Here is a 27281-nt window from a genome sequence, read left to right as displayed (position 1 = left end):
ATCGCTACGTTATTCTGGCTGCGCTTTGAAGGACAGACTGTGGAACACAAGGCAACCTGTTATCACCGGTTATACCTTGTGTGCCACGAAAGCGAACGGTTAACTGCTTGATATATAGGACATTTCGGAGGACGCTTAAACTTCGCCTTTTAAAAGTGGAACGCGATAGCGTTCAGAGATACACTGACTGCTGCTCACGCTTCCCGGAAACTTCAGCGTATGTACCCGTAATAGACAGTTTTAGTTACACGTACGTAGAGGCTTCACGTACACAAACGTGAAAAGCCTACGTACCTTAGGTGCACGCCATCTGAAACGCTTTTAGCTACACGTACGCGACGCACGCCAATAGGGACCCTGTAGCCCCATCTATCGGGAAATGTGAACACGGCGGTAGCCAATTCAATCCTGTCGCCGTGTTTCGATGCGAGCCGTCTGCGCGCGCGCGGCCCGCTATCGCTTGTTCGTGATCTTGCGGAACTCCCGCGCGAAGCTGTCTACGTGCGCAAGAAACGCACGCAAAGAATTGAATCTCACGTACGTCCGTGAGACGCGCGCGCGCCCGCTACCTTCTACGCATGCGCACTGCTCACTCGTAGAACCTCTACGTACGCAAAGCATCTACGTACGTGTAACTAAAACTGTCTAATGTTTATCGGGAAACGCTCGCGACGAACACTATGCGCGACGGCGGGCTTTCTGGCAGAAATCCGGCCTCTTGCATGGGCTGCGGTGCGACGAGCGCCATCTGGAAGTGTTTCAAGGAAGCAGGCGCGCCGCTTCGTGGACATGCTTACGCGCCAGCGTGCGCAAATTCTGGACGCCGTGGCCGGTCTACGTATGGTAGAAACGCTGAAACAAAGGGGTTTCTCCGAGTTTTCGCGCGACAGAATTATGTTTTCTCGTAAAGTCAAATTACCATCCGACGTTATAATGTGTAATTTATTACCAATTTATTGCTTCCGCATGACGGATTTATTGCTTTCCTCGAGGTCAAGTTGTTACATCATAAATATCGAGAAAAAAAAAGCAAGGAACACTAGGTGAATCACAAAAAGTATGACGTCTCGCACACCGAAGATAAGAAGCAAGAGCTCTGAGCAAGTGGCGCTAAAACTCCCTTCTGTGTACATGTGCAGCCGCAATGCGCGAAAGATCGAACCGTTGATTCGATGCGTCTTTTCCTTTTTTTTCTTTTTGCGCCTCAGTCTGGCGGCGCGTGAAGCGCCGCAAGCGACCGAATGCGGAAATCGTCGAGTGACGTCATCCGTCTATAGCGCGCGTCGACGTCAGCAACGACGTGGCTTTTGCGTGTGGACCACGATGACGCTGTGCCTCAGGCCGACTCCTTCGGGCGTCGCGCTCGACGCTGCCCGCAGCAGAGACCGGCAGGCGTCGAGGAACGCGCCGCGCTTGTCTTCGGGCACCCGGGCGTCCAGTCTGAAGAACGGCACGTAGCAATCTGCACGAGAATAAGCGCACGCATGACTTTCTCGCAACGGTTCTATACTGTAGCCGCTGAAGTGTGCTATATACCTTCCCCACTAATTTGTCCTCTTCGCATCCCACCTCTCTTATTGGCCAAACCCCTTCCCCAGCGTGGGCGCTGACTGTCGTGTCAGTCGACGCTCTCGAGGGATAGCTAATTTCTTGGACAGCTATATACACTTCTACACCAATAAAAATTAAATGTTAGGCGAGTTCTAAACTAATAATTATAACTGCTGAACTGTAAACTTAGCAGTTCTTCCGGTGTTTCCAAGCATGATACACTACGTTGCGCCCGAATGGGAATTTTGAGGTATCAGAACAGAGTATACCATCATATGATACGTTGGTAATTACAGTTTTACCATCTGAAGTATGAATCAACGTGGCGTCCTGAAACAAGGACGCCACCTTGTTCTTTATGTACTTTTAGTTTCACGTTTTCAACCACTTACGTGGACGCACACAATAAGGCGTACGGCGGCTATCTTACATGCATGCTCTTGTGCAACTTGAGCATAGCGTTCCCGCGTGACCAAGATGAAAATGCTCTGGAACCGTTTGGCGTATGGCATAAGACTAATACAGGCACTTTCGCGGCAACAGCAGCATGGAAGCTGACAGCTAAAGCTTTAAAGACAAACCATCGTTTACGTTGGTCCTCAAACTAGAATGCTGTTATCTATTGCTGCCAGGAACAAAACACAGCACCAAATGTGAATCGATGCGGGTGGTATTGATGTCGCCATGACACGCAAAGCCATCTGAAAGCTAGCGAGCAGCCCAACACCAGTGGCTATGGTGTTGGGCTGCTGAGCACGAGGTCGCGGAATCGAATCCGGGCCACGGCGGCCACATCCCGATGGGGGCGAAATGCGAAAACACCCGTGTATTTAGATTTAGGTACACGTTAAAGAACCCCAGGTGGTCGTAATTTCCGGAGTCCTCCACTACGGCGTGCCTCATAATCAGAAAGTGGTTTTGGCACGTAAAACCTCATAATTTAATTTAATTTTAAGCGCGCTTCCCTAACCCATACAGTTCGCGTTCCGCGCATGGGCGCAGCATTGCGCCCACTGTTGTACAGCGGTTAGCTGGAAGGGCTTCGATGGGTGCAAGACAGGTTCGTAAGACACGACCCAACGGTGCAAGTGGCGTTGCTTCGGTGACAAGCACAGGAACACAATGTTAACTCGAAACGGACACGTAAAACACGACAAAAAAAAAAAATGTGCTATAGCGTAGCAAAGGTATCTGCGAATACTACGCTTTCATCTGGCGGCAGCTTTGTGGGCTACGCTTACCAAGCCAGCTGTCCAAGTCGGGCATCGTCCAGGAGGCATGGTGCATACGGCAAGACACAAGCTCCATTCCGGCGGCGCCGATCGCGAGCTGCTCTTCGCTCGCTATTCGCTCCTCGGGTAAGGGCACGCTGTAGCAGAATCGTTCGGAGAACAACTGCTTCGGATCCTGCGACGAAGAAAAAAAAAGCAGCGAATATTGTTTAACTGCGCGAACAAACCAACCTCAAAGACAGCAAGGGACAAGGAACTGCGCCCGTCCTTGTCCAACTGCGCCCGTCCTTGTTCCTTGCCGTCTTTGTGGTTCGTTTGTTCGCGCAGTTAAACAATGTTCGCTAATATCTACCAACTCGCCCAACAACAAGTTCTTCTAAAAAAAGCACAAGCAAGAAAACACCGCGTCAAAGAAAGATGTGGCGACCCTTGTCCCGATAGTAAAGGTAGCTTTCCCGAGACGCATCTTGTCAAACTAGCTGATGGAGGCGTGGATTTCTTTGCAGACATCGCGTGTACAGAGGGCAAAATGCATGTCTAGAACGACCGAACTGCGTGCTCCGGGCCGCTCGGAGCTACGTGCGCGACATCTAGCGATAACGCCTGGTTCGAGACGGGCGGAGTGTCGGCGTGCGCGGCCAAGCTCATAGCACTGCCTGTCTTTTCGGGGCTCGCAGGCTGCTGCGGCTTTACCTTCTGCTTCAGTCGTCAGAAGCGCTGATGTGCGCTGCCAGTCTGCGAAAGCGCATACGCGGCGCAGCGCACGCCACTGGCTTCTCTCTTTTTTCCCCTTTCTTTTTGTGCACTATGAAAGCTCTGGCAGGGAGCATTTCACCGCATCATTCACGCGCCGGTGTACTGCATCGTCATCCTAGCCGCGAGCCTTATATCAGTGATCGAGCTTTGGCAGGCTGCATTTGCCGGCAAATGCCAAAATCGGCATGCCATTACTGAAAGCATACTTGGACCTTAAGTGTGGCGTATACACAAGATCAGATATGCGATAACCTGAATAAAGTTTTCATCCCTACAAGTGAACAGACAAGATGCGTAAAGGCATCGACGATGGCGCCGTGACTCACAGTAGACCAAAGGAAAGCCATCACAGAGATGGGCCGGACAATGAGCCAAAGAGCTATAGCTCAAGCTACTGGGCGCCCTTTAGCCACAGTCAACAGAGTACTGCAGGCATTCCACAAAGAAGGCCGACTTAAGGATGCTGCGCGCGGCCGGCCACCAAGAGCACGACGGAAGAAGAAGACAGGCTTGTTGTCGCAGGAGCAGCAGATGATCCGTTCCTCAGCGCCAGGGAGCTTCGTGACATGTTCGCTTTGAACGCATCCACTCAGACAATCAGGAGCAGGCTTCATGCAGCAGGTGTGAAAAGTAGAATAGCTGCGCAGAAAACACAACTGAGACAAGCAGATCGGGACACGCGCCTGGAATTCGCGTCTGTGGTGGAGGACTGGACCCCAGACAATTGGAGAGCAGTCGTCTTCAGCGACGAAGCCACTTTTTGCATGCGCTGGGACCAGCAGAAGCGGGTGTGGTGGCCGGAAAAAGCACGGTAGGACTGTAGTCTGTTTCAATGTGCTCGCACGTCTGAGAATATACCCGGAGTTTTTTTTTACGCTGTCAAATTTATATTTTAAAACCAGTGAAAGGTAGTCGAGTGCAGTCTGAGTTGTTAAACTGTACAGCACGGTGGGCATTATGTAGGCAATAGAGATGAAACACGCATAAAGAACTTAAATTAGTAAATTTTATTTTCGGCTTCAGGGCGAAACAATAAATCGCAAAATTAAAGGTCTTGAATGCATAATGCGAGCTCAGTTCTTACGTTTTCGGAATCGGCAATGTTTTTTGAAGTATAGAACATCAAAATCACCCTTTTAAATGTTCGTTAGGTTACCTTTTCTGCATGGCACACCCACAAAATTGTATCCTTAAGCTAAGATGTGGCGAATTTTAAAACAGCGTGTGTATTTTATCATATAAAAGATGTGTGATTGATTTCGGGTATTTTACTGTGCGCTGCGACGCCATATTAAAAATCTACAATGCTGGAAAGCCAGCTTAACGAGCTCGCGAACGGACATGTTGACGCTCCATATTTTGAACCATAATGGGCTTCAATCTCTTTAATGCGTTGCACTCTCGTCGTTTCCAGTCCTTCACTGCTACCACATCAGGTATCATTAGCTCTGATGGCAATTTGATTCCTCTAATAAAACCGGATTTCCCTACCACCATGCAGGGACGAAGAAAAATACATTTGGAATGTGCGCAGCAGCGGCCGTGTTTCAGTCAGCGTGTGAGGAGCCATCAGCTACGATGGACTAGGACCCCTGTACCGCATTCCTGGGCGTATGACGGCAGAAGTCTACGCGGAGGTGGCAGAAACGGTCCTCTTGCCTTATGTGCTTGATGGGCCGTTTCCGGATGGGCTCTATCACTTTCAACAAGATGGAGCTTCTGTGCACTCAGCCAAGACTGTCCGAGACCTTTTTGAAAGGCTTGGCGTTATGACCCTTCCATGGCCTGCAAGAAGCCCTGACCTTAACATTATAGAAAACGTGTGGGGACTGATGAAGAAAAGCCTATCTAAGAAATCGGGACACTCCAATTGCAATCCGGACGGGCTATGGGAAGCCATTGAAAATGAGTGGGGACACCTCCGCAATGACCGCGCTCTCGTCGACTGCCTCTACGAGTCACTGCCGAAGAGGATTGAGATCCTAAAGAAATCTGGGGGAGCCTATTCGCTATTAGTTTGTCCTCTCCATCCCCTAATAAACAGTAAACTTGTGGAAAAAATAAAAGAACGTGAAATGAGAAGCCAGCAATCTGTTTTCTTTAATGACCAAAGAAGAACAGTGAAATAAAGACAAACCCGCCGCTTACACTTACTTCGCGGCACCTTTAATACTAATTTGCCTTCCTGCAATTGCCGAAGAACGAAAACTGCCAAAGCTCGATCACTGATATAAGGCTCGCGGCTAGGATGACGATGCAGTACACCGGCGCGTGAATGATGCGGTGAAATGCTCCCTGCCAGAGCTTTGATAGTGCACAAAAAGAAAGGGGAAAAAAAAGAGAGAAGCCAGTGGCGTGCGCTGCGCCACGTATGCGCTTTCGCAGACTGGCAGCGCACATCAGCGCTTCTGACGACTGAAGCAGAAGGTAAAGCCGCAGCAGCCTGCGAGCCCCGAAAAGACAGGCAGTGCTATGAGCTTGGCCGCGCACGCCGATACTCCGCCCATCTCGAACCAGGCGTTATCGCTAGACGTCGCGCACGTAGCTCCGAGCGGCCCGGAGCACGCAGTTCGGTCGTTCTAGACATGCATTTTGCCCTCTGTACGAGCGGCAATTGGCTCGTGACATCTTTAAAAAAAAGAATTGCAGCATATCCGAAGAGTTGGAATCTATACAGCGAAGCTTTGTGCGAGTGCACAAAGAGTCGGAACACGAGTTTGCGTTTACTGAATGTCCGCACATAGTGACAAGGAAGGCTTTGTTCTTTTAGGCATTGCAGAGAGGATAATGCGATGCCGCCGCCGATGCGCAAAAGCCAGCTAAGACGTATTTACTAGCGCTAACGAGACTAACGAAAAAAAAAAGAAAATGTTGGGACAGGACAGCACGCTGGACTTCAACCGACAGGCTTTATTCAGAAAAAAAAAGAAGAACTTGCACAAAACCACCGTATGCTCAAATAAATGCGCAGACGGACGCACAAACCAATGTGCCACGTAAGAGAAAACCGCATGCGCATCGAAGCCGACAGGCGCCCACAGCAAACCATTACAAAACATTGATCAGGTTCTTCTCAACTTCACAACTTTTTATTAGTAAGCGCCAGAGATGGAGCGCTTACACAATCAGCAGCTTTTGAAATGCAATATGCCTCGAATATTTCCCTACCCATGTCTCAGCAAATGCATCAACACCAACTAGCTCAACTTGCGGCGTTAATTACGAAAGCTAGCTTTCTGGATCTTTTTTTTCTTTCCCCCTCGCTGCCGGCGCCGCCGCGAATACGCGGAGGCAAGCGCTATCTAGTGGCGATGAAAGAAACCCAGTGGCACCCGTCTCCCGCTGCGATTGGTTGGCCTATTCGGCTAGAGAGCAACCACACAGCACATACGGTCACGAAAACCCGCCGAGGTTCGCAAAGAAAGGCTTCACCTAAGTAGAAAAAAAAAGAAACGAAAGAAGAAACGGGACGAAACCGTGCGCAAGAAACAGAACCCATATTGGCCAGCCTGCACTTGGTCTTCGTTTGAATGGTAATCGCAGCCGCCTTTAGCCGAGCAAATGTGTCATGCAGAGGAGCGCTCTTGCGAAATAGCAAAGGCGGTCTTTATATAAACAATGGCGGTAGGCGACGCAAGTGGGAGGCGGAAAACTGCAGAGATGATTAGCATCTGCGAGCGATAATGATGCGTCCCCTCAGCAGCATACGCTTAGAACTCAGGTGAAGGCCGCCTAGAGCAGTGTTTATCGTTGGCGCTGCCTATCAGAGGAAGCTGAAACGGCATAGTCGCTCGGCGAGCTGGACAAAGCATCGCCACTAGCGGTAATAGCCACGTGCCTTAATTTAAAGAAATTAGGTTCTGGGGTTATACGCGCAGAAATCATGATACGATTATGACACACGCTGCAGTGGAGGAGTTTGGATTGATTTGGACCATCTGCGGTTCCTTATACCGTCTAGCTGAAATATAACGAGCTTTTGTTTTTGCATTTCGATTCCATCGAAATGCACAAACGCTCGGGTACCGCTAAACCGGAGTCCTCCAATCGACGTTCTTCATAACTCACCATGCAGCTTCGGGCCGTTCAATCTCATAGTCAAATAAGATGCCATGGTCCGCTATCTTTTGACGCCGACTGTACACTGAATTGTCTTTTCACTCCCTACCTCTGCTACGTCCTCTACCCTACTCTTGCATACCCTTTATTTAGGTATATATTTTTTAGAGCCACCAACGGCTTGAGGACTCGGGTGTACAGTCCAACATGGTGGCGTAAATATTCGCGTAAAATGTACAGCGCGTAAATCAATCTAGTCGTTCCCACGGACAGATATGCACCTCTTCTTCGACGCACAACTTAATTTGTTAAAATGGCAACCCTTACAAAAGGCGGTAATAATTCTATTGTGTTTCTATCGACTTCGTTACCTGCCGTTCACTTTCCGTTAAGCTGTCAACCGTTTTTAACGTCTGCTTACAGCGCTAGAGATGTTCTGTAACAAATCAAGAGACACTCAAGTAAAAGCGAATCCTTTGAAGCGAAACAGCTGTCGCCAGTTTAGCTTTTATTTCTCTCCGCACTTTTCCACGGACGTGACCTTCAAAATTTCTAGACAGGACTCACAATTCTTGTACACAAAATATAACCAGCTCCGCCCCCCTCCTCCCGCCCCCCACTTCACCCATCACTTCAACTAGCCGTTCAGCGATTTCAACTATCATAATTGCCATCTTAGTAAACCCGTAAGCCCTACGTTGGTCTCTGTTCAGGTTTGAGTAGTTCGAGCCGAGGCTGTTACAGCGGGGTAAGGAACACGTTTATTCCTTTCCATTCATTACATAGATTAATGAGCAACCACTTGTAAAACTACCTATAACATCCGTACGAGTTTGTGTAAAGAAAAATGCACTCACGGGCAGGTAGGCCTTCCACTCTACGGCGTTCCAAAGCCTGTACCACACGTCCGTGATCGCGGTACCCATGAACGACACCGTGAGGCACTCGCCGCCGTCCTTCAAGCACAGGAACACGTTGCGGTACGCCTGCTCCAGGTCTCGCACGTAGTGGAACGTCATGAACGAGTACACGCGGTCGAACGGTCCGTACGTGTCCACGATGCACTCGGCATGGTCGCCGCATTCTATGTCCAGGACGTCGTAGGCGACCTCCCGGTGGTCTCGGAAGTGTTCGCGGGCGTAGGCCACCATGGACGCCGACTTGTCAGTGGCCACCAGGCGGCGGCAAGGACGCAGTCGAGGCAGGAGGGCTTCCGCCGTGAAGTTGCCGGGTCCGCATCCGACGTCCAGGTACTGGAAGTCTTCGGTGGCCGGCCGCCTGAACCGGACGCTGTCCAGGGCGCCCAGGTTGTCCCGGTAGTTGTGGTTTCTGAGCCACAGGAACGTCTTCGGGTCGCGTTCGCTGTTAGAGCCGCTGCTACAGGTCCTGGTCGACGGTGCGAAGGCCAGGACTCGCGTAGGCGAGAGCCTCCAGAGTCGAGCCGTTGCCATTAGGCCGTTCATAGCGTACTCGAGAAGCGGTGGCAAAAAGAAGCGAAATCCGGAGGAACGCCGAGCGCGAGGTTGCTTGGCAGTATGTTTTGCGGCTCGTCTATATCTACGGCAAGAAACAGCACCTTGTTTATGCTCGCTATAGATGACGTCACTCGCCGCACCGTCTGGTGGCGTTTGCGCCGCTGTGGCCGTTTATACATTTCTGCGTCGATTTCAAGCCCCTTTTATTGTTCGTCGGCGCTGATTCAGCGGGCGGCGATAGCAGCGCTATCTGCTGCGGTGGTCATGTATGGTTTATCTGCTTCCTTCGCCGCCAGATTCCCATTTCGCCGGCTCAGCTGCTGACCCATGTTTGGTTGCGTGCGCACGTGCCTGTCTCCAATTCGTGAGCGTTTCTTTCTTTTTGTGAACTCCGGCAGGTCATCGCATTCTCTTATCAACACATATTTACAACATATTTACAAAAGCCATATTTTACAAAACATATTTACATACTTATTTAAAACATATTTTACAAAAGCCGACGCTTCAACCATGGCAAAAAAATATGCCTATCAAGAAAAAGACCGCATCTTGAATCTGCCGCTTCACCAAGACAACTTCCTACGTTACATTGACCCAGAAATGAGACCGAAAATTCCACGACCACTTCCTCGACACTTAGAGACATTGTACCATCGTCTTCGACTGAACGTGGCATACACGAACAATTATCTGTACCGCATAGGACTTACCACTAGCCCATACTGTGATAACTGTCGCAACTTAGAGACAATTGAGCACGTATTACTAGAATGCCCCGCGTACCGCGACGAGAGACAATTTTTTGAGCACCAAATGGACATGATTTGCCCCGAACCGTTAACGTTACCGACCATCTTAGGTCCAATGCCCGGCCCTTCAAAACAGCGACGGGTTTTGGATTTATTGTTCGAATACCTGACAGAAATTGGTCAAATAGGAAAGCTTTAAGAACTGCATCCTTCCTATACAAAAGCCTAAATTTACCCGCCATGTCACCTGTAAAAATTAGTATCAGGTCCAGTCGGACATTTCATATTTATTTTTATCCTTTTTTCTTTCTCCCACTCTTATCTGGAATCTTTTAATCCCATTCCCCATCCCTATACAGAGTAGCATGCCAGCGGTTATATACGCGCCGGCAAAATTCTCTGTTTTTCTAATAAAGAGCCCTCTCTCTCTCTCTCTCTCTCTCTCTCTCTCTCTCTCTCTCTCTCTCAAGCAATGAGAGAAATAAGTTGACAGTCCCTCCGAAGCGCAAGCGCTCGATGAAGGAACGAAGTGACACAACAAAGAAGTGCAGTTCTGTCTACCGAGGTGAAGGGAGAAACAAAGAGACACAAACTTCAACGATAAGGTGGGGATGTTGTTTATCGCCTGGCTTGCTACAGCAGAAGTACGTGCCTATCCCATTCTGTGAGGGCGAAGCAGGCGGCATGCTTTTTGGCAGCTTGCGTGACGTCGTCAAAGTATGCATGGATACGTATATAGTGTTCTTGAAGCGAAGCTTTTTTATGCGGAAGCATTATATGTCCCATGAGGTAGAAAAACCGGCCATGTCCGCAACGAGTGGTAACAAAAATAATCGTCATAAGTGACGTCATCAGCGCCTTGTATGACGGCAGTAGTAATACAGGTTAAAAGTTAGGACAAGTTAGAGTAAGGTGACTTCAAGTGAAGTAAATTGAATTAAAGTGGATTAAGGCGGAATAAAGTGGGTTAAGGTGGATTAAGTTTGATACAAATTAGAGCAAGGTGGATTCAGGGTGGATTAAGGTTGGTACGATTCAGAGCAATGTGAATTACGCTGGAATTAGATATGGTTGTGACGGACACGTGGAAATGTATGCTGTCACTTGTGGTGGACGTAGCCAATCAATTAGAGAAGTCATTACGGCTTTGCATTCGAATCTCCTAAGGATACTTGAGTTTATGTCAATTTCTTAGTGCCACTGCCGCACATTGGTGTACATTTCTTCTAAATTCTGCCTTTTCTCGTTATTAATTATCTGCATTGACAGGACACCAATCAAAGTATAGTACGCACACAGCAAAGTTGAGGAAAGAACGTACACGTTCGACAAGAGAAACGAAAGCAAAAGAAAATAACTGATGACGTTTCGGCGCCCGATACGGCTGTCTTGTTTACAGCCTAACACATAGCACAGTTCACACACAGCAATGTAGAGTCCCTTATAGGTCACAGCAGAAGTGGCAGCTTAATACAGGCTGACGTGAAACTAAAACCCTTTCACGCACATAAGTGGCTCAAATCTTTAGAGCAACTCGAGTACTTACATCTTCCGCAAACTTCGTGATCATATCGGCGAAAGTATACGCGAATGGGCTGCTCATTGACATCGGTGAGGCAAACAACCGCGTTTCGTTTCTTTTCCAATATGCTATGAAGACGAAGCAACGTCACAACATCGTAAGGCGTAAGGTGCGCCGTCATTGTCATCGCGCACCGGTATACGAACCTGATACCTTAGGCACATAGAGGCAGAACTGCTTTTTTGACAGCGGAGCTGTTCTAAGTCGAGCCTTTGCCCTCCGTTGTCCGGTGTCACGCAGGGGGAGGTGTCACGCAGGTTCCGGAGCTCCTGACCAACTTCTAGTCTATCCTTCTACTTGCCATTCTCTTGCCCGAAAGACACGGCGAAGGACCCTCGGCACAGTCCACGCTGATGATGCCGCGATGAAGACGAAGGGCACACAGATGATGATGGTAATATACAGATGATGAACAATTGCACAATAAATGTCGGAGCTCGCACGAGAAGGGCAGCACCAATGGCGCGCAAATCCCTAGCTTCGAGAACGAGAAGCGCAAGCCAAGCGCCGGTGGAGGCAAGCCAAGCCCCCCTTTCGAGAGAAGGCAACCCGAGCCAAACGCCAGCAGAGGCAAGCTAACCACAAAATTCGAGAGTAGGAGGTCGAGCCTGGAGACGTCGGCGCAGAGAGATTGCACCCCGCTGAAGGTGCCGATGGACGGTTCTAGGGAGAACTGCTCGACCGTGAGTGCGGCCGCAGCTGCAAGGTGTGTGGTATACTGTGGTTTGATCGCAACCTCGCGCAAATGAAGAGCGTGCGCGATCCGGAACCGAAGCTCGAATCTAGCAAAACGACGACATCGAGACAAAATACTTTCATGAAAATCGCGCTAAACACGAGTTCAAACTTGGGAAAACGACCGCCAGCTGCGCTGTTTTGACAGCTTTCACTGCGTGCAACTGGCTTTACTGTTTTTTTAGATTTCTTTATCGATTGACGTAATGTCGCCTTGTATCGTCCTATATAATATATGGACCACGCGTCCTGCTCCCTTTCTGTGACAGCGGATACTCCTCAGCGAGTGGGTTCACAACGACTGCCGTTGTATTATTTTCCTTCTCTTTTCTCCTAATCTATTCTTCCCCATTTCCCCTTCCCAAGTGTAGGGTAGCCAACCGGGCACGTCATTGGTTAAAATCCTTACCTTTCCCTTTTCGTTTTTCTCTCTCTCTCTTTTTCTCTGCTCCTGTTCTGCAACTTTACCTCTCATCAATATCTTATCAGCCCCGGCGAGACCTGCACACATTACAAAAAAAAAAGAAAGAAAAAAGACCAACCGATTGCAATTACAATTAAGTTATTCAAAAATTCAGTTGGCTACAGTGACCAATTACTGCCCCACGAAAGCGACTGAGCAATAACTAAAAATATAATCCAGTAGCTTTACTTTTCTTTCCTCCCAGTTTTGTAAACATCGCACTAATTCAGTAAACAGAACGAGCTGGGATGGCTCTTCCAGTGCGTCCTCCGCAGACCTTCACAGGTTGTTTACCTTCGCTAAGGAAATACTTTTCACGCTTCTCGTGGGGCGTCTTCGTTCCTCTCGAAGACACCAACAGTGACATTGAAAACTCGCTCGATGTTCGCACTGGAGGGAAGGGGTGGTGTTGTAGTGTACGAACACCTTGGAGCGCACGGAATGCGGGTACTCAACAGCGACGACACTCGCGTCCGTGTCCCCCACGAACTACAGCTCTCCGTTGCTGCTGGGACTCCGAGAAGGCACTCCCGATAGGGCCGACGTAAAGTTAAAAGAAGAAAAAAAAAACCGCCCGTAGGTAGTTATCTGCAATCAACCTAACAAGTGCCAGCCCGCCGCTACCGAGCTCTAGGAGCAGTGGTTCAATTCATCGGGCCAACATCTGGTGGAACTCCTGCGTGGTGTTAACCATTTAGACTTAAACCGAAGAAATTCAAGGGACGTCAGCAGAAGTTCACGTTCCGCATTGATGCGCTAAACCAATCACGAGGCGCAGAACGCGCGTTTCGTCAGTGCAGGCCGCGCGTCCTACCGTTAAGATGAGGAAACAAGGTATGCTGAGCGCCCTATAGGGCACAATCCTGCAACGGTTCGGAAAGCGAACCGTTCACTTGTCCTTGCGTGATTGGTCCGAATAGAGCTTTTTGCTGACGAAAGAGCGATTCTGACCAATCACACAAGGTTACGGACCATTACAGAGATGCGCCACTGTTCTTTTCTTTTTTTCTATCCGAACACGCGCATACGCGAGGTCGATGTGTGGCAAAACCGCGATTATGCTGCGTACGAAGCTTCCGCGAAATTCCCATACCGAGGAATTTGAGACATTGGGGTTACTTCGCATGTTACGCAACATGAATAACTCAAAACATTTTCTTTCGCTTTTGTAGCGGTCATTAGATCGCTTTTGCAAATTGTAGAAATTGCTGTTTTGTTCATTTCGTGATTTGCCGAGAAACATGTTCCACCTTGTTCGTTCGCTGCTCTATTTGATGTGTTGGTTTCACTGCACTACGCGAGTGCATTGCGGTTCGGTGGAAGCGAAATTTTGAAGAAAACAAATCTCACTTGAAAGAAGTTTCCCCATTGTGTCTTTCACGATATGTTTTCACCTTTCACAAATTCTACTTTACATAAAAGCGCTAGAAATGTCATTTATTTCGGGGCGTCGGTTGTTCTCATGAAGGACACATGCCCCGTAAAGTGGCTTCACTGCAGTGAAACTTTACAAAATTAACTCGCAAACTTTGCGCAAATAAAAACTTCACACGCGCGAACAGTAGGTCATAGTTATTACGTCTCTCCAGTTCTTTGGGCTGATGAAGGCACATTTCTCTGGTATGAATTTCTGAACTTCTCTATGCAGTTCACAAAGGTACAAGTAGTATGTGGCCAATGAACCAAGAAAGTTTACTGCACTGAAGACAAACTTTGTACATAGGGAGAATATGACATACAAATTATTTAATTGAAAAGACGTGGGTGTATAAAGAACTCTTCCTCTGTCGGCAATATTTGCAATTCGTTTTCCATTGATTGACGCGACTGCACAGCACCCGCCATCGTCAGATGGCGCCAGTGATCGATGTCCCGAATTCCTGCCCGTGAGTGCTCAAAGCTACGTCGTCTATTACAGGTTGTCTCGTCGACAGAGTAACTGGTTATTACATGTAATACATGCAATACATTACTGAACAAGGTAAGTGAATGACTGTGAGCGTTACGATCAATTACAAAACTACCAAAAATGGGATTGATTACAAGTAATAATAATAATCATCATCACCCTGGTTACGCCCACAGCAGAGCAAAGGCCTCTCCCATACTTCTCCAACTACCCCGGTCATGTACCAATTGTGGCCATGTTGTCCCTGCAAACTTCTTAATCTCATCCGCCCACCTAACTTTCTGCCGCCCTCTGCTATGCTTCCCTTCCCTTGGAATCCATTCCGTAACTCTTAATGACCATCGGCTATCTTCCCTCCTCATTACGTGTCCTGCCCATGCCCATTTCTTTTTCTTGATTTCAACTAAGATATCATTAACTCGCGTTTGTTCCCTCACCCATTCAGCTCTTTTCTTATCCCTTAACGTTACACCTATCATTCTTCTTTCCATAGCTCGTTGCGTCGTCCTCAATTTAAGTAGAACCCTTTTCGTAAGCCTCCAGGTTTCTACCCCGTATGTGAGTACTGGTAAGACACAGCTGTTATAAACCTTTCTCTTAAGGGATAATGGCAACCTGCTGTTCATGATCTGAGAATGCCTGCCAAACGCGCCCCAGCCCATTCTAATTCTTCTGATTACTTCAGTCTCATGATCCGGATCCGCAGTCACTACCTGTCCTAAGTAGATGTATTCCCTTACCACTTCCAGTGCCTCACTAACTATCGTAAACTGCTGTTCTCTTCCGAGACTGTTAAACATTACTTTAGTTTTCTGCAAATTAATTTTTAGACAAGTAATCATTTACACGTAATTTGTTACGTAAATGTAAGGCCCCAGTCGCCTGCGGCGTTCCACTAAAGGCTGTCGAGGCAAAATACATTTTGACAAGTCAGTATTGTTCAATGGTCAACATCTTTATTTTCCTTTACATAAGAAAAGTAGATTTAGATCAGTAGAATTCGTAGAAATTTAGTAGATCAGTAGAAAGAACAGTAGATTTCGCAATAGTTCTTCTGGAAGACGCCGAAAATCGGTAGATCGGCAGAAGCATTTAAAGCTTCACTTTAATAACTGCCTTCGAATTGCGCATTGAATTTACCTCGTTACGCACACCACACCGCAAAGCGTGATTCGGGGTCCAACCCCCATGTGACGTATGCAAGATTGGCGTAAAATGTGTATGTCTTCGTGCTTCCCCTCTAGTTTAATTACTGAATGAATTTCTCTGCCTGTTTCTCTCGCATGATGTCTGCCTGGGCAGGCGGGTGACATCACACTCGCACACGCACATGTCCAAGCGTACGCGCATGGACTACCCCCCCCCCCCCCCCCCCCTCCATTCTCACCCCATCCACACACACACCCTTAGACACACAACATAGAGGATGCGCCGAGATTCAGGCGGTTGTTGGAGAACGTCGATAGCATCGACGGCAATGGCGGCGCATGCAACGATAGCGTCACGTAGTTTACACAGTATGTACCTGATAGGATTCATAGCCGCCTAAGTGTTTCGTAAAAGCAGCACCGCAAATGTAGAGGGAGAGAAAATTCGCTCAAATCTCGCAAGTGGCAACGCGTCATTTCGTTCGCGAGGAGAGTTGTAGTAAAAGTTGTTATCTCAGAGTTTGTTAGTAATCAGGCGGTGACGTCAGAACGAATCTCGGAGCCTGAAAAGCAAGAAGCCGTTAGCAGAGCCACTTTACCGTCCCCGGGGGCATAAACATTGATTTACATATACACTGGAAAAGAAAATAGCTTTAGAAACTGTTTGTTTAACAGCCGTCTTAAGAAACACGCTGTCAACAAGTCCAGAGGGTAGGTGCTTGGATGTTGCCTAATGAATTGTAGAAACCGAAAATACGACTGTTCAGAAACTAAGTGTACTAAGTTCTCTAAACTTAGTACACTCACCCCAATGAAACCTCACCTTAACGACAAACAAACGAAACGAAAATAAAGCTGATGCAGAAAGATTGTCTGAATCAAATGTTTTCAAACAGTAAAACGCTGAACCTTCTTGAAAAAAAAAAGAAAGGAAATAGCATATACCACGGCCAAGCAGCTGGGTAGAAAAGGCTTTATAAAACTAGAGCTCTAAACTGAGCAAATCTAGCATGCTCAGGCACGCTGAATCTGATAGTGCGAAAGTCTACGTATTTCAAACTTCAGAAGATGCATCACTATGATTGAGAAATGGGGTTGTGCATATATCGCAAAGAAGATAAAGTCGCAACTTGCTTATCTAATCCGCAATTTTTTTTCTGTAACATCTCACAGAATGCATATTTATCCTTGCCCACCGTGATATAGCGTAGCGGCATCGGCTTTGGGCTGCTAAATTCGAGGTCGCGGGATCAAATCCCGGCCACGGCGGCCACATTTCGACAAGAGCGAAATGCAAAAAAAAAAAGAATGGTCTCCAATTCACGCTTTGACGGTGGTTGCACGGCGAAGCGGTAAACGACGACAGGAAAGAGTACCCATTGCGATGGTAGGTTGAAATCATTCACGTGGCGACATTCACATGTACTTTACCTCAGTATTAGCCTAAGGCGTTTCGACAGCCTGTGACTTGGCTTGCGCCGCTACTTCGTGCACCTACAAAGAGTGGACCAGAGAGAAAAGAAATTCGCCGCGCCTCGTATGCATGCTGCTCTTCAGGTGTACTCACCATACGTGGCTTTCCCTTAGCCTTGTTACAATACAAGTCAGTTGTTAGGCGGGTTATTCTTTTACGTACGAAAGTGTAGTTACGTCACTGCCCGCCTCGTATGCTACAGTCAAGCTGCCGTCTCCGTGGCAGCTTGGGCAACAGTAATATTTACCGGGAAACGTATGCGGAGAGCTCTACGTGCTTCGCATTGCATGTAGGGGCAGGAACGTCTTATCGTCAAATATGTGGTTCGGATGCTTGCTTTGAGCCTGTTCTTTATAGAAACTTGTGCTGTTCTGTATGTTGTGTGCGTGATTCCAAAGAATGTATTCACTGTTCGCTTCACTTTGCTGAGTGCTTGTAGCCTCTGCCTTACGGAGGTATGAGACATTGCAATTGGGGGTATGAGCCATAGATGATGATAGCTTTCTGTCGACGTTACGGCGCGAAAAAATATCGTGATCCTAGCCATAGACAGCTTCGCTGTAAGAACACCCGCCTATCGTGCGTTGGGTACGCATCCTCAGGAGGTCAAAATTAATCCGCTGTCCCCCACTACGGCGTCCCTTATATTCATGTCGCGGTGATGGCCCGTATACATCAGAATTTGATTTTAAATTATATAATTATCATTTAAATAATAAATATAATTCATTGTTTTCTTCAAATTTTTAGTTTAATGTACTACATTTTACACAACCGCACTCCTTCTTTCAATGAACCACCCAATAACCGGCGGCGTCCCCCCCGTCGCTTCGGGTGAGCGCAATTATTTCAGGAAGAAACAAGCAAGCAAAAACAAAATGGTCGTTACAATTTTAGTATATGCGCCTATTGCTCTCATGCTTACATATAATTTGACTTTTCAACAACATTTACTCTACTACAGCAGTCCTGTAAACGCGATGTCTGATTATACCTTGCAAATAATCTACCCATCCTTTTGGACAATATTTTAATTAGCGCACAGAAACGTGCATTTTTGAGAGGAAGGAGGAAGGAGTGGTTGTTTGTCGTGGAATGCGGCTCCATCCTTCTCTCAAGTGTCCGGTCCTGCTTGACAAAAAAAAAAAAAGTCTCTGCAAGAAACGGTGTTGCCGCAACGAGACCTCAATTTCAAACCACTTCTTATTCGCTCACCTTTCATATGCTCTTCAGTTTCGGGCTCAGTGATGCTGATTGATTAACCTTTTATGGCGTGGGCTATTTCATTTGCTGCGTTCTTATTATTTTTTTTTATTTTAAGGGCTCGCATTTGAAGAGCAGGGAATGTGGGTGCTTAGAAGGCTCGCCGTGTAATTGCGCTCATCGCTTATGCAATGTTACTGCTCTCGCATGCGACCTAGCCCGTCGCACGCTGCCACTGGCTGCCTCGGGGACCCCTGAGAGGGGCATTGCTTCATAGCAGCTTGTTTATAGCTACATTGTAGATAAGCGAACAACGCATATGCAAGTAGCATAGCTCCGGGGCTATTCTTGCTGGCCTTCCTCGGCAGCTGCCGTTACCGACGCGAAGACGCGAAGTACTCGTTCGCCCCATCACGCCCTCCTCCAGCCTCTCCCGTTCTCCGCTCTCAGTCGGCCCGCCGGCAACGTCAAGCTTCTGTGAGGTACCGCCAAGCGGCGCCAGCGTCCACGTCTTCGCTACCGGACGTGACATCACTCCCGCTTTTCGCGCATGCGCTCGCGACCGCATCCGGCTGCCATTCTCCGTGATGGAGCGATCGAGGAGAGCAGCAGCGTCGGCGGCAGCAGCGGTGGCGGCGGCGGCTTTGCGGAGCTCGCGTCATTTTTAGCGCGACTGCGCTCCCCTCCACCACCCCACAACAAAAACACAGTTGTGTCGCGCGGTCTCCCGCGTGCTCGTGGCATGGCCTCAGCATGAACGCCGGCGAGCAAAGCATCGTGGCCGATTGGCTTCGCACCCTGGGGCTGCCTCAGTACGCGGAGAGCTTTGTGGACAACGGATACGATGACCTGGAGATCTGCAAGCAGATTGGCGAGCCCGACTTGGATGCCATCGGCGTCACCGATCCGAGGCACAGGGACCGCGTTCTCCAAGCCGTGCGCGTTCTGCTCGAACAGGGCGGCACCTCGGTGTACTTCACCCTGGAGGAAGCCGCGAGACATTCTCGCGTCTCGGCGGCATCGGCGAGCGAGTACGGCTTCGACGACTGGGGTTCGCCGGCGCCGGACAAAGCTGCGGTGCGGCCGGATTCGCTCCGCTACTTTCAGGACGAGTACGAGGAGGGCAAGGCCGAGCTGGTGCGCTTTCCCAAGATGCAGCTCAAGATCATGGTCAGGGAGAAAATGGTTCGCGATGGGATACGCCTCAGCATGCAGCCGTACAGCAACCCGGTGAGTGATCTGACACCTCCATTTTGCTTGTTTTGGAATCTCTCCGTGTAGTATGCTCGGGCGCGCGCGTGTTTACTACCGCCAGTTACTTTCTCTTTTGAATGCCCTCGCGTTTCGAATCGAAACGACACAATAACATAACTTCATACGAGGAAGAAAGGCCACTCGTAGCGGCGCATCTACACGCGTACGCGCCGACACGTTTTTCGTCACAGCCCGTTGTTTTCAGGGGCGATTCTGCCGTGGCCGGTCCGGCCAGCTCTCTGAAGCGTTTACGTTCGGTCATCGGCGATACATTTTCACGTAGCGTTCCGTTCCTGAATTTCGCGTCAGTGGTGAGCTGACGAAACAGTACCGAGCGTAGCCGTTGTTTCGGCTTGTACTTTCCGCGACAACGGCTTCCTCCCGGAATTTTGACAGCTCGCGGGGGGCGTTTCCGCTTCGAATGGCATATGCCCTACCGCACGCAGCCTGGCTTGGCGTCCGTCGCGAGGAAGCGATCGATGCGTTGCCATCTGAAGGGACAGCTGACGACGTGTTTTTTGGCGGCGGCGGTGCCGCTGGGCGCTCAGTGATAGCTCGTGAGCACCTTTCGCGAAATTACGTTCTTTGCATAGCTAAGCACGTTCGCGTGTTGTTTTTGTTGCGCGCCGCTGTGACACGCGTGTGTTGTTGAACGTTCGAAGCTGGGACGTTTATCTTGGCAGTTCTCCAGGCGGCATCCCGGAGAGTTGCGCTGGAGCCAAAATGCAGCACTCGCCTGAACTTCTAATTACCAGACGTCTAGACTTGCTGAACGGATTGGACACTTCTGGATAGTTCGCCTGGTGTTTCCGCTGATGGATCTGTAAAAGAGACTGCTTATATTTCTGTGCCAGAAAATTAACTTCTTAAGGGAGTAAAGTTATTGAAATAGTCAAGCCCGATCCTGATCGAATTTCGCGGTCGTGATTGGCTCCTTTGCACAAAATGCATCAGAAAGCCAATCGCAGTCGACAATTTCGATCCGGATTGGTCCAGATCGCGATCAGAAGTGCGCCGTGTGACATCCGTATAACAAACGACAATCTTGCTTACCATTATGTAATGTAATGATGCGGATTTATTGAGTGAGCGCCCTGCAGCATCTAAACGAGAAGAAAGGGGGTTAACCGACGGGTCCAATTTTTATTAGTCATATCATAAGAAGCCAACAAACACTGACACCAAGGACAGCATAGGGGAAATTACTTGTGCTTAATAAATGAAATAAAGAAACGATAAATTAATGGAAATTAAAGTGGATGAAATAACAACTTGCCGCAGGTGGGGAACGATCCCACAACCTTCCCATAAAGAAACGATAAATTAATGAAAATGAAAGTGGATGAAAAAAACAACTTGCCGTGGGTGGGGAACGATCCCACAACCTTCAAATTAGGACATACCTTTGCAGTACTAACCTTTTAATGCGATTAGCATTATTTGCCTACTTCATACGTTTTGAGCCTATCTAGCTATCGTATCTACCTGTCTAGGCTCCTTCGCCGACACAATGGTGGTCTCTTGTGTTGCTTATACCGTTCCAAACCAACCAGAATTGGGCCTTATAGTCACCAAGGACCACACATGTGAACCTGCTCCTGCTGCCGTAGCGATAATAGGACTCTTGGCACTTTGGATGCTCGCTGCACCAGCAAACCTGCTTTGAACCACCAAACCGATGGATAGGGGCGGATCCGCAGTAGAATACGGGAAGTGGTGTGTATGGTGCATATTGGGACGGGGGGTCGTGTCACGGTGAGGATGACACTTAGGGCCCTCCTCTGAATCGACCAGTGCTTGTAACAGGCGAATAGGGTAACGTGTGCTGGGGGCTTTTGAACGCCCTGATATTACTTTCCAGTGGCCAACGCGGTAATGCCGGCTGTTACTTGCACACAACGGCGCGCAGTTCATGTTTGCGCCACCATCGCGAGCGGACTCGGCCAAGGCGCTACGCCCTTTATTATTGCCCGAACCATTATCCTGCGAATTCTTGGACTACTCCGTAGCATGTAAATCGTCGCTTGCGCCACCTTCATGCATCAGTTACTGCGGCCACAATGACCGGCGCGCTTGCCCATTCCTGTGCGACGCAACCCTGCCATGTAGTTCACGGCTGATGGCAGCTTTTCACAAGTTTCTCTTCCTTCCTCGTTGGAATAATTTGTTTCCCCCATCGCGCCATCAGTGACGATCTGTAGAGAACATCAAGCACCCAGCTCAATGGTGGCCGCGCACTTATACGTTATATTCAATAAGGCAGGGAATTGGGCCCGTTAATATATGGTTGCTGAGGTTTTAGAAGACCAGCGCTTAAGACGAAGCACGATGATGAGAAGGGCACACACAGCGCGATGTGTGTAAGTTCATGCGGTTGATATAAACTCGTACTCTATAAACTCATACGTCGCTATAGTCAGCTCTGTGTATGTCCTTCTTGTATACCTGTGCTTCGTCTAAGCGCTTGTCTTTCGAAACCTGAACTAAATTCTGTACGTCAGTATCGCCGGCGCGTGTTAACATGATCGGACGTCCTGCCTTTTACAAAGCTAAGGTCTTAGATGCGTAGCCTCGCCCATTATCAGCGGAGAGAGTCATGCGCGATGTAATGGCATTCTTAAATTATTGGGCCTGAGAGGCCGCATATCTTCAGCCACACACTTTCTCTTCTACCGTGCGAAATAGCCATCTCTTGATATTTTCCTTGTTTGTCTATCCTCCTTTCCGCAGTACAGGGTAGCCAACCGAACCTCTGTCTGGTTAACCTCCCTGACTTGCTTCGCTTCTCTTTCTCTCTTTCTTTCTGTTTTCTGCAGTTATAGTTGTATAGGCTTCATCTGCGTTATTGAAACGCAGATTATAGAAAACCTCCTTTCTGTTCAGATGCCTTCAGGGTAACAAATGTTGATTTACCCCCTGGCATTCAGATGGCTCTCAGCTGCGATGACTTTTGAAGGTTAGGTGGTTATGCGGAATTTTGATGCACCTGTTCCGTTGAACGACCAAGTTCGAAACTTCCTCAGAAGGCTTGTCTATAGTGGATACACATCGAATAATACACAGCAACCATTCCTTTTCAGCGTTACATTGTCTGCGCATATTTCTTGTCACCCTCATGTCATAACGTTCGGAAAGTAGTTCGACGTCGTTCACTTGCATGCAACTGTGCCGCCACGACTGCAACTGCCGGGAACGCGAATGAATATTTTTTTTGAAAGCCGTGTTAGCGTCTTTCTTTTTTTTCGGCAACGTACTGTTGTGTCCTTAATTGCATCCCTTGTAGAAGCTTATATGAAAACACTTGATATGAACGTACATATATCAAGATGCCCTGTACGCTGCTGATAAGTACCTTCGCACCTTCTCCTACTTCCTTCTAAAACTGGTACAGCGCAACATAGGAAAAAAAGAAACAGGCCGAGCCGGCCAGATAAAGGATAAAGGAACTTTCTATGTTGCGCTGTAGCAGTTTTAGAATGCAATACCAACTCGCCCAATCCTCAACCCTAATGAACTACTTCTTTTTCCTCCAGCGAGGCATGTTATTCTGCTCTGGTTCGCTCTACGATGTCCGCTACTCATAAACTTGAGGAACGGGTCCACAGAGGTCTTTGTATACAGTATACAGGGGAACGTGAGGCAGGGGGGGGGGGGGGGGGGTCGAGGGTAGGAGGTGGTCGATCCTCGTTAACCGCTAGGGTATATAGCTTCGCACGCGTCTTCGAGGCTCCCAGAATACTGTGGGGAGCTATACGTTGTGATAACTTCTTGGTTGAAGCTGTATATACTTACACTCTAAGAAGAAAAGGAGGAAATGGGGTATTGAGGTTACTCCTTTAGGGGAGCAACTGATCTGCCACAACCATTCCTCCCTTTAGGGGGTAAGTGCGAGGGGATGAACTGTTACTCCCCATGCCGTTACTCCTCCGAGGACTAACAGTTGCTCTTTCCGATGCTCCTCAAAGGAGTAACGGTCATTATTTTCGATGCTCCGCAAAGGTGGAATTAATGAAATTAGGCATTTATACGCTAATAAAAAAGATTACTGAGCAGAAAAAAAAAGAAAAAAAAGGGGCCCAAAAGCAGGACTCGAACTCACGTCCACGCACTCCCATGTTAGCTACTCTAACCACTGCACCACGGCAGATTGCTTGACGAGACAAGGAAATTGAGGCAGGTTAAGCATTCGAACGCAGGTGCGGCAATGTAACAGCGACTTGGCATTTTGTGTTTGTTGCGCGGGGAGGGTGTAACGTTGAGTGTACTTGCAACCATCAGTGAGTGCGAAAAGAAATATGCCCGAGTATTCTTAGGGTGCTTTAAACTGAGGCACTACACGATGTAAACGTGTAGCGAGCTCAAACGGGGCACCTAAGACGACAGAGACGGACAATTGCTGTGTCGCTTAGTGTGTCCCGTTTGAGCTACACATCGCTTCAGTTAAGTTCGTAATCTCCTTGGAACGGAAGGAACTTAGGTACTATTGACCAGCAAAATCTGGCAGTCTATCAATGACTTGCGCGCTTAATTTCTATCGCTCACTTATCGCGCACGAAGGGCATGGCTCTTCACATTCCAACATTAAATTTCACGCAATTTTCTCACGAAGAGGCAAAGTGCTGCTTTGCATGTAGTTCAATGGACAGTGCACGAACTCCGAACTATTCACGATTTATAGACAATACAGTTTTTGCCGCATCACTGCACGACACGGACGAAAACAGCGGAGCGCATGGGGAGTAACTGTTGCCGTTCGTCCTCCCGTTCCTCTCTTTCCGACCGGGGACTAAACACTTACTCTCCAAAATTTGCACACGGCACGCACATCCATGCAGTTACTCCCTTGAGGGACGAAAGCGCCCTTTTTGGGACGAACTGCGCAGTTACTCCCGTTTTCCCCGGAATTCTTCTTAGAGTGTAGCCAACCACGCACTTCAATTTCGTTGCGCTATACAGGCGTGTTTACAGCTTTTACTGTCTTCAGACTCAGAGACAACTCGGGAACGTAATCACTTTTCGAGCTGGTTCGTGTCACCGACTCGTATGTCACGAACCGACTGGTCACGAATACCGATGTATGCATGTCACGAAGAGCCCTGTTTGATGTTGAAAGTGCCGTTACCATATCCGTGGAGAGTAATTATGTATCTGCTCGTGTTCCTTGTTGCATAAAACCGCTTATCTTGCGTCGCCTCTTGAAAGGTACGGATTGACTAGATCGCAGGGTCGCGATTAGAACAGGCGCTGCTTGATCATCGATTGTTCTCCTTACATATTTGCCAACTGCGTATGTATACAGACTCGGCTAGACGCAGCAAATATAGAACGACATTCACGCTACACGATTCCCGACTGGCTGTGGAGACTTGGCTAGATTTCGCGAATGTCGGGCACTACATCTTAGCCTAATCAGAGGTGAAGGAGTAACATCGCGTCGTACATGTTGGCGCATGCGCGCCGCGATGCCGTATCCTGGATTTTCACGTCAACTCGCGGCATTCGAAACACGCTTCGCGGGTCTTTTCCTTCTTTTTTCTTTTTCTCGTAGTCCGTGGAGTTCCGCATGCATGCGAATTTGAGCGCCGACTTCGCTCTCGCGGGAGGCGTGCCGCAGAAATGGCGCGCACACGTAAGCTTGCATTAAAGCAATCGAATGAGAGTAAAATTCCGATGACGAGCAACGTGAGCGGTTCCGGCGTATCGACTCTAAATTTTACTACAACCACACCGCCACATTTCCAACAACTGCTCCGCTGGAGTGGGTTCTAACACTCTCCGGGCTGGAAGAAACTCGTCACGGCACCAAGGGGTTTCGGTGCGCTCTTTGGACGACATATAACGTGGCCTCCGAGATTTGCTCTCGCCTGCAGGTATTGGACATAAACACCCCCCTCCCACCCTCTCCGCCATTTTTTTTTTTTTGTCAACTTGCAGTTGCTATTGGCCTGGGCTGTATAAGCCCACCCGATCCACACCACGGTCATTATGATCGTCGTAATCGTTATCATCGAGGGAATCGCGCCCCACCGGCTGCGAGGGTTCGCGCCTCGCTTCGGTTAGTTGTGGTCCTTGCCCCTGGAAACATGCATCCACGGAGAGATTAGAGTATATCTTTTACCTTTTCTCCAAGTGGGCCCAACTTTCACTTAATCTATTGATTCTTTCATTCATATGCGGGAACCGCTTCCGAGTTAATTTGGAAAGGGATGGAAAGTAGTGTGTGTTACAATGTCCAAGGGTTCGCACGAGGATGTATATATATATATAATAGCAGCATTTGTCTGTTGCGGTCTGAGCGTTATTCTGTGAGCTTTTACTTCTTCTGGAACTTTCTGCGCATGTCCTTGTGACAGCTCCTGTTAGAACTGGTGTTCAGCGTTTTGAGCCAGTCAGAGGTGGTGTAGCAGCATTGCGAGCCAGTCAGAGCTGGCGAATGCTTCAGTAGGTCGAAATTTGGCAGTGCATCTCGGGAGGACGCACGCGTGTGTGGATGAGAGAGAGAGAGAGCGGGATAGAAGATGGTCGAGTTACTGTGTATGTGCTATTTTTGGTAGCTTATACAGTAACTGTAGGGGCTGGTAGGGCGCGGGTGTACGCGTGCGTGCAACTGAAACCATGCACCTGTCGTTAGCGTACCCAGCCTCCGCGTATCCATCTCGCACGAGTGGTATATTTGCGCATGCGCCGCGAGACAATGCTCCGTGCCGTCTCTCCCTCGTGATGATGTGCGCGCGCACGCGTTGTTGCCATCCTCCAAGCCGGGCGATGGATCTGCAGATACGTACTTTCGCGGTTTGCCAATCACGGTGGCTTCAATGCGCGATCATTACAGCGTGCTCTCTTCTTCCTCTAAGCGGCCGGCATGCGGAGCCGGCGCCGCATGCAACAGGGGTTCCTGCCGCCGTTGGTTCGTGCTGCTGCGGATGAGGATATTAATCGCAAACCGTCCACCACCAGCACGCGCGCCTGCTAGCGTTTCAAAAAGGAGCATCCCGAAAGGTAATTGCGCCGCATGCTCGGCGGCACCGGCGTGTTTTCTCGTCGTCGTTCGTCCCGAAGCGATGCTTCTTCTCGCTTGCGCACTTGAAAGCTCAGGCTACTCTCTCTCGCCAACGGAGTGAGTGGTGGCCCCGGCGGATAGCCGGCCACCCTAGCCCGGAGGGACGGACGGACGGACGGTCCGCTCTCGTTGGTGCCGATGCTGACGGTGGTAGTGGTGGTGGTGGTTGTAGCGATGTGCGCTGGTGTGTGGCAACGGTAGAGAGAGAGAGAGAGAGATTCGGCGTGGAGGGGGTGGGAGGCTCGTCTCCCTTCGCTGATGGGCCGCAGTTTCGTAGTTTGCGTTCCTCGCCGATGCCTGCGCGCGTCGTATATGTTTGGCCTGTCGGTTCTTTGACCTCGCTTAGCGGTTGTTTGGGAACGTTGCCTCTGTTGTGTACTGCCCCGCAGGCTGGCGAAGCAGCGTGTGCCTTCCCTCCCCGTCCTCCCTCCTTTTTTTTTTTTCTCGTAGCACCGCGCGCGGACAATAACGGGGAACCTGTTCATTGCGTCATTACACGTGCGGATGACTTAAGGTCGCGTCGCTCTTTAACTTCCTCTTCTACCTCTTTGTTTCTCACGTGGGAAGCATGCAGCGAAAGGAAGAGACTGGAGAGCCCTTTGCAACGATGTATGGAGTAGAAGGCTCA

General features: G+C 49.0%; 2 protein-coding genes across 3 annotated transcripts in view; one reads left to right on the top strand and one right to left on the bottom strand.

Annotated features, from left to right (window-relative positions):
- Positions 1–924: 924 nt before the first annotated feature.
- LOC135917344 (juvenile hormone acid O-methyltransferase-like) lies at positions 925–9256 on the bottom strand. Its single transcript, XM_065450939.2, has 3 exons — positions 8456–9256; positions 2793–2958; positions 925–1462 (listed from the first exon to the last, which is right to left on the bottom strand). The coding sequence occupies exons 1-3, from the start codon at positions 9059–9061 to the stop codon at positions 1290–1292; spliced, it is 945 nt and encodes a 314-aa protein (XP_065307011.2). The 5' UTR covers positions 9062–9256; the 3' UTR covers positions 925–1289.
- Positions 9257–18915: 9659 nt separating this feature from the next.
- LOC135920545 (SAM and SH3 domain-containing protein 1-like) overlaps positions 18916–27281 on the top strand; it is a 324429-nt gene continuing 316063 nt past the window's right edge. For both annotated transcript variants that reach the window (XM_070538776.1, XM_070538775.1), the window contains exon 1: positions 18916–19569. In XM_070538776.1, coding sequence (XP_070394877.1) covers positions 19093–19569 — 477 coding nt within the window. In that variant the 5' untranslated portion in view covers positions 18916–19092. The remainder of the gene's footprint in view (positions 19570–27281) is intronic.

This window comes from Dermacentor albipictus, chromosome 5 (assembly GCF_038994185.2).
Source record: "Dermacentor albipictus isolate Rhodes 1998 colony chromosome 5, USDA_Dalb.pri_finalv2, whole genome shotgun sequence".
Taxonomy (NCBI): domain Eukaryota; kingdom Metazoa; phylum Arthropoda; class Arachnida; order Ixodida; family Ixodidae; genus Dermacentor; species Dermacentor albipictus.
The sequence above is the reverse complement of the archived record's forward strand: the minus strand, read 5'-3'. Positions and strand labels throughout refer to the sequence as shown.

Bases quoted from the DNA above. Each gene is read 5' to 3' on its own strand.
- LOC135917344 (XM_065450939.2), bottom strand. From the start codon at position 9,061: ATGAACGGCCTAATGGCAACGGCTCGACTCTGGAGGCTCTCGCCTACG. The intron at 2,959-8,455 runs GTGAGTGCATTT...TCTTCGTCGCAG, and splicing joins AGTGGAAGGCCTACCTGCCC to GATCCGAAGCAGTTGTTCTC. The intron at 1,463-2,792 runs GTAAGCGTAGCC...ATTCTCGTGCAG, and splicing joins CGACTTGGACAGCTGGCTTG to ATTGCTACGTGCCGTTCTTC.